The sequence below is a fragment of the Oratosquilla oratoria genome, unplaced genomic scaffold, assembly GCF_046742065.1.
Source record: "Oratosquilla oratoria isolate Oo_2021 unplaced genomic scaffold, ASM4674206v1 SCAFFOLD50, whole genome shotgun sequence".
NCBI classification, from domain to species: domain Eukaryota; kingdom Metazoa; phylum Arthropoda; class Malacostraca; order Stomatopoda; family Squillidae; genus Oratosquilla; species Oratosquilla oratoria.
Genome location: NW_027467714.1, coordinates 1732247 through 1744846, shown reverse-complemented (window position 1 = coordinate 1744846; position 12600 = coordinate 1732247). Strand labels below are relative to the sequence as shown.

Here is a 12600-nt window from a genome sequence, read left to right as displayed (position 1 = left end):
CAGGAGGTGCTCAGATGAGAGGGAGGGTGGGAGGGGTGTGGAGTGTATTTAGGGATGAAATGGGTGGGAGTGTTTTTTATGCCTTTCCCTTTTTGGCTACCTCCCTTGAAAGGGGGAAAAAGCCTTGGTATATGTATGTATGTATGTATGTAAAAGTAAGGTGATGAGATGTACAAGGGGTGAAAGTGACAGTAGTCTGGAAGTGAGCATTAAGGGAGAGCGACTGAAGGAAGTGGATAGTTTTAGATACTTGGGTGCAAATGTGGCAGGAAAAGGTAGAGTGGAGGCGGAGGTAGAATGTAGATTGAGAGAAGCGATTAAATGCCTTGGTGCATTAAAAAGTGTAATGAGGAATAGACATTTGGGAATGGATGCTAAGAGGAGACTATATGAAGGAGTGATGGTGCCAACAGCACTGCATGGAGCAGAAACATGGAACATAAGAGAGGAAGAGAGAAGGAGTTTGAATGTGTTTGAGATGATGTGTCTGAGAAGTATGATGGGGGTTACTAGGCTAGATAGAGTGAGAAATGAGGAGGTGAGGAGGAGAACAAGGGTGGAAAGGGAGTTGGGAGATAAGGTTGATGAAAGAGTATTAGGATGGTTTGGACATATGGAAAGAATGAGTGAAGAAAGACTAGTAAAAGAGTTATGGAAGGCAGATGTGGAGGGAGTGAACATGAGGGGACGTCCTAGGATAAGGTGGATGGATGGGGTGAAGGGGGCTTTAGGGAAGAGGGGAATGTCTGTTGAGGAAGGACGGGAGAGAACAGAAGACGGGGGTGAATGGAGAATGGTTGTATATGGATGATGTTGTGATGCATGAGGTGGAATGGGCGGGGGATGGGTGGGTGAGGTAGTATGTGTGAGCAAAATTTGACGCAGCACAAAGGGATTTCTCCCCGTCTTCGCCTTTATGCATGGGGGGACAGAGAGGGGGGGGTCGCCGATTTAATGAAGCGGCCTTGCTGTGAATGTGCTGTGTCTTGCGACACTGCTTCTGACCCAGGACAGTGGACAGGGTGCAGGGATGACCCGTCATCCAGGAGGTGCTAAGATGAGAGGGAGGGTTGAGGGGTGTGGAGTGTATTTAGGGATGGAATGGGTGGGAATGATTTTATGCCTTTTCCTTTTTGGCTACCTTGTAAGGGGGAAAAAGCCTTGGTATATGTATGTATGTATAATTTCTCTTTTCCTCCTTGCGTATTTTTACATGATTGTTTCTTAGTTTGATGTATGCCATTTGCTCTTTTTTTTCACTCCAGGCTTTGTCTCTTTTATCCTTGGCTTTATTACATTTTATGTTGTACCAGTTTTTTATGTATATTCTTTCTTGCTTTTGTTGTGGAACACATTTGATCACACCCTCCTTTTAAATTTCCTTTAGTATATTCCATTTCTCTTCTATCCTTGTTTCCTCACTAAGGAATTTTTCCAGTTTACATTTTGAAAAAATTCTTTAAGTTTCTCAAAATTCGTTTTGCTATACATTGGTCTTCCTATTCTATGTTTCTCATCTACTTAGGTCCATTTGCTCTTTTAATTCGAATTCTATTAGTACATGGTCACTCTTTCCTAATGGTGTTTTGTATTCTATTCTGTCTACAATTTCGGGTTCTGTTGTGAGTACTAAATCCAGTCTCCAAGGATCCTCATTGTTTCTGTATCTGGTATTTTCCTTTATCCAATGGGTCAATGTGTATTCAATGGTCATATCGAGTAGCATGCTGCCCCATATGTCCTCTCCACCCCTCACTGTCAATTCTTCCGAACATATTTTTTTGGAATTAAAATCACCCATAATTACTGTATTTCCTCTTTCTTTCAGTATATCAGTGAATTTCTTCTAAGAGCAAAGTCTGTAACCCTTGAAAGTATGTCCTCCAAGAAAAAGTTGTAAGAAGATAAAAGAAGAACAATTACTGTAGCCCTGAAATGTAAAATCACTAAGTAATGAGAACAAGGTGTGAGTGTGATTGACTTAGCACACATATATAATTGGTCTGCATCAATGATTTGCACTATCCTCAAGTACAAGATTAAGAAGATAAATGTTTTAAAAGGAGTAATGAGCTGTCAAGAGTTTTTATGAGAGTAGTAGAGCTTGTGTCAGGATTAGAAATGGAGAGAGTGAGTGGTTTGAAGTAAAGGTGGGACTTCGTCAAGGATGCGTTATGTCGCCCTGGCGGTTCAACTTATACATGGATGGGGTGGTGCGAGAGGTGAATGCTAGGGTAGTGGGTCAGGGATTGGAGATGGTTAAAGAAAATGGAGAAAAGTGGGAGGTGAGCCAGCTGTTGTTTGCGGACGACACTGCGCTTGTGGCAGGGTCAGAGGAGGGATTGAGGAAGCTGGTGGCAGAGTTTGGGAGAGTATGTGATAGAAGAAAGCTAAAGATAAATGTGGGTAAAAGTAAGGTGATGAGATGTACAAGGGGTGAAAGTGGCAGTAGACTGGAAGTGAACATTAAGGGAGAGCGACTGGAGGAAGTGGATAGTTTTAGATACTTGGGTGCAAGTGTAGCAGGAAAAGGTGGAGTGAAGGTGGAGGTAGAATGTAGATTGAGAGAAGCGAGTAAATGCCTTGGTGGATTAAAGAGTGTAATGAGGAATAGACATTTGGGAATGGATGCGAAGAGGAGACTGTATGAAGGAGTGATTGTGCCAACAGCACTGTATGGGGCAGAAACGTGGAACATAAGAGAAGAAGAGAGAAGGAGTTTGAATGTGTTTGAGATGAGGTGTCTGAGAAGTATGGTGGGGGTTACTAGGCTGGATAGAGTGAGAAATGAGGAGGTGAGGAGGAGAACAGGGGTGAAAAAGGATTTGGGAGATAGGGTTGATGAAAGAATATTAGGATGGTTTGGACACATGGAAAGAATGAGTGAAGAAAGACTAGTAAAAGAGGTATGGAAGGCAGATGTGGAGGGAGTGAACATGAGGGGACGTCCTAGGATGAGGTGGATGGATGGGGTGAAGGGGGCTTTGGGGAAGAGGGGAATGTCTGTTGAGGACGGAAGACAGAGGTGAGTGGAGAATGGTTGTATATGGATGATGTTGTGATTGCATGAGGAGGAATGGGTGGGGGGTGGGGTAGTATGTGTGAGTAAATTTTGACGCAGCCCGAAGGGATTTCTCCCCGTCCTCTCCTTATATGCAAGGGGGGACGGAGAGGGAGGGTCGCCGATTAAATGAAGCGGCCTTGCTGTGGATGTGCTGTGTCTTGCGACACTGCTTCTGACCCAGGGCGGTGGGCAGGGTGCAGGGATGACCCGTCATCCAGAAGGTGCTCAGATGTGAGGGAGGGTGGAGGGGTGTGGAGTGTATTTGGGGATGAAATGGGTGGGAGTGTTTTTTATGCCTTTCCCTTTTTGGCTACCTCCCTTGGAAGGGGGAAAAAGCCTTGGTATATGTATGTATGTAATGAGTACATAATGGCCACATGTTCTTGATGATGTTGAAAGGTTGCATTTTATATGGATCAAATAGAAGTAAATGCAAGGAAACTCTACTAGTTAGAGTATTGTTTGCAAGAAGGTGAAAGTGATTTTTGCTGACCCCATTAACCCCTTCCATACGGTGCTGCATACGTAGGCGGCATGAGGTCAAGTGGATACGCGAGGCTGCCATATCGGCGTCTTGATTATATTTATTGTAGTTGCCCCTGTGTAATGACATACTCTCTAAACTGTCTTCATCACATTTTCTATGGTTATCAAAATTCACGGGTGAAAGAGAGAACGATCGATATAAGCGGTGACTATATTTTATGATGCGAGTATTATTACGACACATCGTATGTCTGACAGCTAATGCTGCCCGCGAGATTTTGGCCCGTACTGAAGAGGTTAAAATGATGCCAGGAGCATTAATAGACAAAAAGAAATTCATTCAAGGCAAGCTGTGGGTGGTTTGAGAAATTTAAAAAAAGAACTGGCACCTGCAGTATTGTATGGCATGGCAAAGCCAAAGACAGCAGAGAACAGGTTTTTAATTGTGATGATACGGGTCTCTACTTATAGAATATGCCGAAACAAACCTATATAACAGGAGAAGGCATTGCTAGCATGCCAATGAAAGATCATCTCATGTTGCTGTTTTGTGCCCATGCAAGCGACAATTTGAAAGTTAAACTGCTGCTCATTTTCCATACAGAAAATTTACGAGCCTTCAAAAAGTGTAAGGTCCAGAGGAGCAGGATAATGTGATGTGGAGGTAAAAAGAAAAAAGGCTTGGGTGACATTAAACTTTTTACTGATTGGATCAATAAAGTGTTTGTTCCTTCTGTGAACAATTATTTGTTTAAGATGAATTTTCTACTCTTGCTGGTTTTGGACAACACTGCTGCCCATCCTCCAGACCTAGAAGATGACCTCCTTTAAGAATTTAAATTCATCAAGATCCACTAACACCACTCCCTTACTTCAGCCTATGGACCAGTCGATCATCTCAAATAAAATCTGTATACTAAAATGAGCATTGTATTAAGGTGACTGAAGAGTTTTTGAAAGACCACTTCAACATTGTTACCTGCCTGAAGACAAAGCATGGAAAGGGGTCATCAAAAGAAACCTTATTTTGGCTTGGAATTTTTTTTTGGCCAGACTGCATTGTTGGATGTAACTTTCAGCCAATGGAGCTTGTAGTCAAAGAGATTATATCTTTGGCGAAGACGGGCTGGAGGTGGATAACAGTAATATTCATGAACTTGTGGAGGAGCATAACCAGCAGCTGACCAGTAAAGAGCTTATGTAGCTGCATTCTGTTCCATTGCAAGAAGTTATGGAGGAAATTTTGCCAAGGGAGGAGGAGGAGGAGTTAACAGCCTCAGATGAGCAACAACTTTCCAGCATAATAAGGGAGACACTAAAAGCATAAAAGTGTTACAGCATACATTGAGAAATATCATCCAAATAAGGCTGTGGGTATTGTGCTACAAATTTATTTAACCCCTTCCATACGGTCATGAGAGCCCAACAGCATATACGGTGCCGCACACGTAGGCGTCATGATTTAATTTTGTTTCCGCTCTTGTTGCGTTATCTCGTATATTGTACTGGTAGTAAGTCAAGATTCCGTATGCTGTACTTGGGATTCTGTTGCTCCTCCCACCATCCTTGTTCCCACAAATCATGATAATGAGCTACAATATGCCCCGCCTTCTATCTAAAATGAGGAAGTCTCATCAGGTAAAGCTCTCTCTCTCCCTCCCTCTTCTCTCTCTCTCTCTCTTTTTTGCTCCTCCCTCTCTCTCTCCCTCCCTCTCCCCTCCCACCCTCTCTCTCTCTCTCAGAGCTGGACGCTCGGGTGGTAGGGCAGCGGGAAGGGTGGAGGTGACAAAGATAGATATGCGCTTGCTTTCTCCCCCTGAACTCATTCTCTCCCTCCCTCACTCACTCCCTCCCTCTCCCCCCCCCTCTCTCTCAGAGCTGGACGCTCGGGTGGTAGGGCAGCGGGAAGGGTGGAGGTGACAATGATAGATATGCGCTTGCTTTCCCCCGCTGAACTCATTATCTCCCTCCCTCCCTCCCTCCCTCCCTGGGCAACCAGCAGCAGTGAGGTATAGGCTGCAGGGCATACGACTGGTAACTTATCTGATCTCTTCCGCTCTCTCCCTCCCCCCCCTCTCTCTCTCCCTCTTACACACACACACACACACATTCTGTGATGCATAATTAGGAGAGGGAGAGAGAGATAGGGAGGGAGGGGGGATGTGTGTGGTCAAAGTAGGAATAGCAAATGATTCCAGTGAAGGGAAAGAAGGAGGTTTGTTTAGCCTTTGCCTGGATTACTCCATCACCCCCTGGGAGTTCGCGTAAGACATCGTCATCAACCAGAGGGTTTATTTTTTTACCAGGGATGGGCTCTTCCTCTGTCTATGATGCCTTACAACCCATTGTCTCTCGTCTCAGTACCTCTTTATTTTAGGCTTGTTGTGCCATATGTCGAAGTGTTCCATGGAACACAAGCCTGGTTGCTCTTCACATCCAGGGCAGAAGTAGTGTTTCCCTACGTTTAGGGTAACAGATTCTGCATCTTTTCTTCGTTCTTGTTTCCCGCTTCACAAACCGGTGGGTTTCTTCAAATGGACGGCGGCCCCCTGTCCTGACTTGTTTTCTTCTCTGTGTGAAGAATGTTGCCAGAGCAGCTGCCCCCATATTGTGTTCAAGCAGGATTTCTCTAGTCAGTAAAGTGATAAACTCCAGGAGAGGAGTCTTTTCACCAGTGAAATTTTTGTAAGTAATATGGGCATTCAGCACCATCCTGAAGAGCATGTGTATTCCTATTTTCTTGAACCATGCCATGCTTTTTCTGTGTGGAGTGTATGGTTCAAGTAGTTGATCTGCTAGATCTACACTCCCCATCTTTTCGTTATATTTCTCAATGCGAAGTGGCTTATTGTAGAAATTTTTTTTATTTCCAAAATAGGTTTTGTTTTTTTCTACCATACCAGCATGGTATTTGGTAGTCAGAACTACAATATCTTTTTTGTCCGCCCACTTCACCATCAGCACATTGCCATTTCTTGCAAAGGCTGTTTGATAGGTTTCCAGTGCCATGTCCTGCACTTCCTTGGGAGGCCCTCTTCCATACCTCACAATGCCAGTAATCATCATCGTTCTCTCCTGGTACCTAGCCAATCTCAGGCTAGTGTACCAATTGTCAGTTATGACATGCCTCCCTTCATCTAGCAGATCTTTCATCAGAAAGACAACAATTCTCTCTGATACAGACAAGTGGGAGGCAGACTCATCTTGTACCTGGTAGGTATCTTTACCGTAGTACTGATCTATATTCCACGAATAGCCATTCCAATTCTTGTCTGATGGGCATAGCACGTAAAGTTTCACTCCAAATCTTGCCCTCTTACTTTTTATGTACTGCCTGAAGTGAAGCCGCCCTTTCCACAAGATAAGGGCTTCATCAACTGCCACATGGTGTCCAGGTCTCATGACCATCTGGCAGTTTTCTCTAAGCAAGCACATAAATGGCTCAATACGTGTACGAGGGTCAGTTTTTACTACCTTCGCAGGTGATGAAAAGCACAAGAACTTCATTATGCTAAAAAATCTATCCCTGCTCATCACCTCGGAACAAAACACTGGTGATCCCGTTCTTATCCAGTCACTTGCCCAGTAATCGTGCATCTAAGGAAGTTGATTCACTCCCATTACTAACACAAGGGCTATGAAAGTGTACAGGTCACCTTTCGTCACTTCCCTCCATACAAGATTGTGTATCTTCCTCTTTTTCTCTGGATGCACATTGAAAAAGCGTTCTGCTTTTTCATTTATCCACTGGCATAATGTTGTCATCACCTCTTCACTAAGAAACAATGTGAAGCCATCTAATGGTGTATTGCAGTTATAGCCTTCCAATGCTTCATTTATGCCTTCATATAAGGCAGTGAGGGGAGGCACCTTGTTGGGGCGGTTATCGCTGAATGGATCAGTGAGCAATTCCCATCCATCACTAACCACTTGCTCTTATTCACTTGATAAATCGTCGGTGAAATCACCCTCAAGGGTGTCTCCACTCTCTGTGTCACTAGAATGGGGCGGCACCCATTCAACATCACTGTGCTCTAGATCGCTCATGACTTACCAGGTCAAAGGCTCAATGGTTTCTGCTGTATTCGATACAAGGTCAGAGGGAGAGGGAGAAAGAGTGATAAGAAGGCGTGCAGGAAAACAGGATATGCTTGTGCGTAAACACACACACACACACACACACACACACACACATGGAAGAATGCATGGAAGAATTAACTGACAAAATATATGATATAATTAAATCATCACTTAAAGAAGGAAAAGTACCATTGGACTGGAAAAAAGCAAACATTGTACCAATTTATAAGGGAGGTGATAAGGAAGATCCATCTAACTACAGACCGGTCTCACTAACAAGCACAATAGCAAAAATTTGTGAAAGAGTGATCAAAAACAGATGGGTTAAGTACCTGGAAGAAAAATCTATACTGAACCCAAATCAATTTGGATTTAGACAAGGGAGATCCTGTACAACAAATCTGATTTGCTTTTACTCAAGATTAGTAGACATAATAGAAGAAAGAGATGGATGGGCAGACTGTGCTTTTCCGGACCTGCAAAAGGCATTCGATAAGGTTCCTCATAGGAAACTAATAAATAAGATAGAGTCAAAAGGTGGCATCAGAGGAAAATTATTGGAATGGATGAAAGACTTTCTGATTGGGAGGAAAATGAGAGTTGTAATTAGAGAAAAATTCTCCAACTGGGAAGAAGTAAAAAGCGGGGTCCCGCAAGGATCAGTACTGGCCCCGATCATGTTCGCTGTATACATTAATGACATGAATGAAGGCGTGGAGTGCTATATAATTTTTTTTTGCAGATGATGCAAAATTACTTAAGAAGGTAAAAACGGAAGAGGACTGCAACTCATTGCAACAAGATCTGGACACAATATGGAATTGGACTCAAAAGTGGGAAGTAAAATTCAATATTAAGAAATGCAGCATAATGGAATTTGGAAAGAGTAAAAATAGAATATCAAAAGATAACAGAATTGGGGAGGAAAAAATGAATAAAACAAACTATGAAAAATATCTTGGAGTGATGATTGGAAAGGACATGAAACCAGATAAGCATATAAACAAGATGTTCGGAGAAACCTACAACTTATTGAGAGCAATCAAAGTGGCATTTACCTATATGGACGAAGAAATGATAAGGAAAATACTTACTACACTAATAAGAGCAAAACTCGAGTACGCAGCATCACTTTGGACACCCAGTACCAAAAAGAATATTAAGAAACTAGAAAGATTACAAAGAGCGACAACAAAACTAGCACCGACACTCGGCAAACTAACATATGAGCAAAGACTATCCAAATTGAACCTACCAACTCTGGAACAAAGAAGAGAAAGAGGAGATTTGCTAACTATCTACAGAATAATGAAAGGAATGGAAGTTTTAGACAGGAACGACCTATTAATGTGGGACAACGGTAAAACAAGAGGACACGGAAAAAAATTGAAAAAGGATAGTTATAGAAAAAAATTGAAAAGAAACAGTTTCCCACACAGAGCGATAAATACATGGAACAAATTAGACAACAAAACAGTATGTGCTAACACTATACAAGATTTTAAGATAAAACTTGATGCGGAGAGATACAAAGACGGGTCACCATGAGCATAGCTCCCCTCCCGTATATTACAACTAGGTACAACTAGGTAAATACACACACACACCCTCTCTATCTCTCTCATATTTTCATGATCAATGGGAAAGGTAAATAAAACAACATATCAGTTTTTTTTTTGTTTTTTTTTTCAAAATTGGTGGCGGTGGTGGTGGTGTTAGTGTTAGTGGTCGTCGTGGTGGTGGCGGGGTGGTGGGGTGTGGGGGTTCGGCTTCTTCCTGCCCCCCATTCCCCAAGTACTTCTAGGAGTGGTGGGGTAAAAGCTTGGTAAAAGTTTACATTCGTAATGGTAAAAGTTAACATTCGTAATGGTATTCCCAAGCTATAAAAAAAAGAATGATACATTAGAATCATCCTAACAAACAAACAAACAAAAAAAACAGTGGTATATACATTGTTTATTGTTTATACAGCATATTGTTTATTTTCAACTAGGTAATGAAGTAAATACTTACAGAGAAATGAAACTCCAGCTCCATGTCTGGAAGAAGGCGAGCTTCACTTTTTTCACCTCGAGGTGTCACATTCATTACGTAAGCTCTTGTTGTCATGACTAATATGAATTAGCAGCAAAAGGTGTAATTGCAGATATAAACGAGATGTCATTGGTTAGGCTTTATCGAAGTTAGTGATTGGCTAAGCTCAATTGTTTCCGCTCCAGTGTTTCCATAATCAATTTTTTTTTTTACTACCGAAGACTGCACTCATTCTTCGTTATTAGACTGCACTCATTCTTCGTTATTAGTTGTAGTAACATAACAAACAAAAAAATCATGAAAAACGACAATATATATATCGAGTTTTGAACGCTGAATAAATTGTCTACTAAGAAAATTTTAACTTGCCTTCTCTTTATCAGTCAATAATTCACAACTTTGTGAGTCAACATTCAAAGGTAAATGAATTTTTATTAGCAGAATTTTATGAGGATTCTCACTGTATTATCAGATTTTCAATTGAACAATTAGCACCCTGATTATAAGCGGAAATGTGTAAGTTCTCCCTGAAACACATTCAAGTAAAAGGTGGTAACTGCAGATATAAACGAGATGTCATTGGTTAGGCTTTACTGAAATTAGTCATTGGCTAAGCTCAATTGTTTCCACTCCAGTGTCATTATCCATAATTTTTCACTACCGAACACTGCACTCATCCTTATGGATATTACATCACTGGCTTCGTTATTAGTTGTTGTAACATAACAAACAAAAAAATCATGAAAAACAACTATATATATCGAGTTTTGAATGCTGAATAAATTGTCTACAAAGAAAATTTCAACTTGCCTTCTCTATCAGTCAATAATTCACAACTTTGTGAGTCAACATTCAAAGGTAAATGCATTTATATTAGCAGAATTTTATGAGGATTCTCACAAGATTATCAGATTTTTAATTGAACAATTAGCACCCTGATTATAAGCAGAAATGTATAAGTTTTCCCTGAAACACATTCGTTATTGCGCGCAGCACTCGCGCCCCCGTATTGCTGGCCCACGCGCAGTTTGAATGCCCGGAGTGAAGTGGTTAATGATAATTCTGTGTTGCATTTTGCCAAATTTTGAAGCATAGGCAAAAATAAATGACAATTTTCTTTTAAAAAGTATTCTAAAGAAAGTTCCAGCAGTACCACAATCATACACATTTAATGACCTAATTACTAGGGTCCTTGTTCATATTCATCCCACTCCTCATATACCATGACTTTTCAGAGAGCAAAATACCTTGTCCCATAACTCTATTCCATGTAGTTCCTTTTTATGACATGCATTGGAAGCACACTAGCAGAAGTCTTAAAGAAAGGGGGGGTTATCCACAGGAAGTAGTCATAGAAGTGGTAAAGGACAGGTTGAAGGGAATAGTATAAAGAAAAGATAGCTGTAATACAAAAATAGATATTTTATGTTTAACATAAAGATGTGTCTCCAGTCCATAAGGATGCCCAAAAATAGCCTCCAAGATATTGGCTGCATACTATTGTGCTGTCAATAATACTGGCAGCATAGTACTCCCACAACAACAACCTACTACTATCCTCATGCAACATATCCATACAAAGCATGTATACACCCATATCACAAAAGAAGCATTTGCAGACTAAGCATTAGATTACCTACTCCATCACACTTCCCCAGTCACCAGCCTTACTTTGAAATCCCTTCCATGCCAAGCAAGAACCACACTAGTACATCTGTGGTCTGGCCAACATCCAGCTTTTAAAACAGTACAAACACAAAATAGGATCATATATAGAAAGAAATTGCCCTAGATTCAAACACCATCTTTTATTGCCTTACTCTTCATTATCCAAATAGCACAATATCTATTCTATCAGTAACATGGGCCAACCAGGTTATTGCCAGTTACCTGGGAGCTGTGGATCTCTTGGAAAATAGACTTGGGGCAATGAATTGATTAATTTCTATCTTTTCCTCTTCCTCTCCAGCTCCTCCCTCTCCCTTCCTCTTTCCTCTTCCTCTCTCCCCTTACTTGCTCCCTTCTTGTTTGTATATGTATTAGAAATTAATACATGAATTCCTTGTTGCAGGAAAAGACTGAATAGGGAAATTTTGCTTGAGTGCCATAGTACTAGTTTGCTTTTGAGTTGTGTTGTACTCCTGCTGATTCTTTTGCTTTTTGTCACAGGATATAGGAGTTTCCAAAGACCTCAATGACCAGTTCCGTAAACACCTCATCAGTAGCAATGAACCTCTGGACATTGACTTCTCCATTCAGGTCCTGTCTTCAGGGTCTTGGCCTTTCCAGCAATCTCAGCACTTCACTTTACCACATGAGGTAGGTTATATATCACCATAGAAGTTGTTTCACTCAACATAGGAAAATTACCTTACTTTTTCTTTTTTATGTATTAAGGCCACAATCATCTTCATGAGGACTGGCCATGTCGGAGTGTTCACCTAAAGGCTCACATTACCCCTCACATCCTAGCCACCATCCAGCCCTTCTTGGTTACAAGAGGCAGATGGAAGAACACATCACGAATATCTGTCCAGGTTGTAACACATCCCATACTATTGAACACATGAAGACTGCATTTTATACAGTTACGCTTGACAACAACACCACATACAAGGGATTTGTGGGAAAACCCCATTCCAGCCATGGTGTTCCTCAGGGAGATGGGACTGCTTGGCCAGACAGTCTAAAGGATGATCATCATGATCATCTTCAGCAGCAGCAGCTCATGAGAACTGTTGTAGACATGTAGTTGATAAATTGTCACAATTGTACTTGCAGTTATGAACTTTAATTGTGGTGTTAATGTTGTGCATAATTTGCGAATTTTTAATGCTCTGGTAGTTGCAAGACACCATCCAGAGTGTCGCTACTGGGTATAAATGCTTGTGTAGCAAGATGGACAATGGGGTCCTGTTCATCCTAGCATTGTAGTT

At 41.5% G+C, this 12600-nt stretch overlaps 1 protein-coding gene across 2 annotated transcripts in view; it reads left to right on the top strand.

Annotated features, from left to right (window-relative positions):
- Cul1 (cullin 1) overlaps positions 1-12600 on the top strand; it is a 398967-nt gene that overhangs the window by 289020 nt on the left and 97347 nt on the right. For both annotated transcript variants that reach the window (XM_076182129.1, XM_076182130.1), the window contains one exon: positions 11834-11983. In XM_076182129.1, the coding sequence (XP_076038244.1) occupies positions 11834-11983 (150 nt within the window). The remainder of the gene's footprint in view (positions 1-11833; positions 11984-12600) is intronic.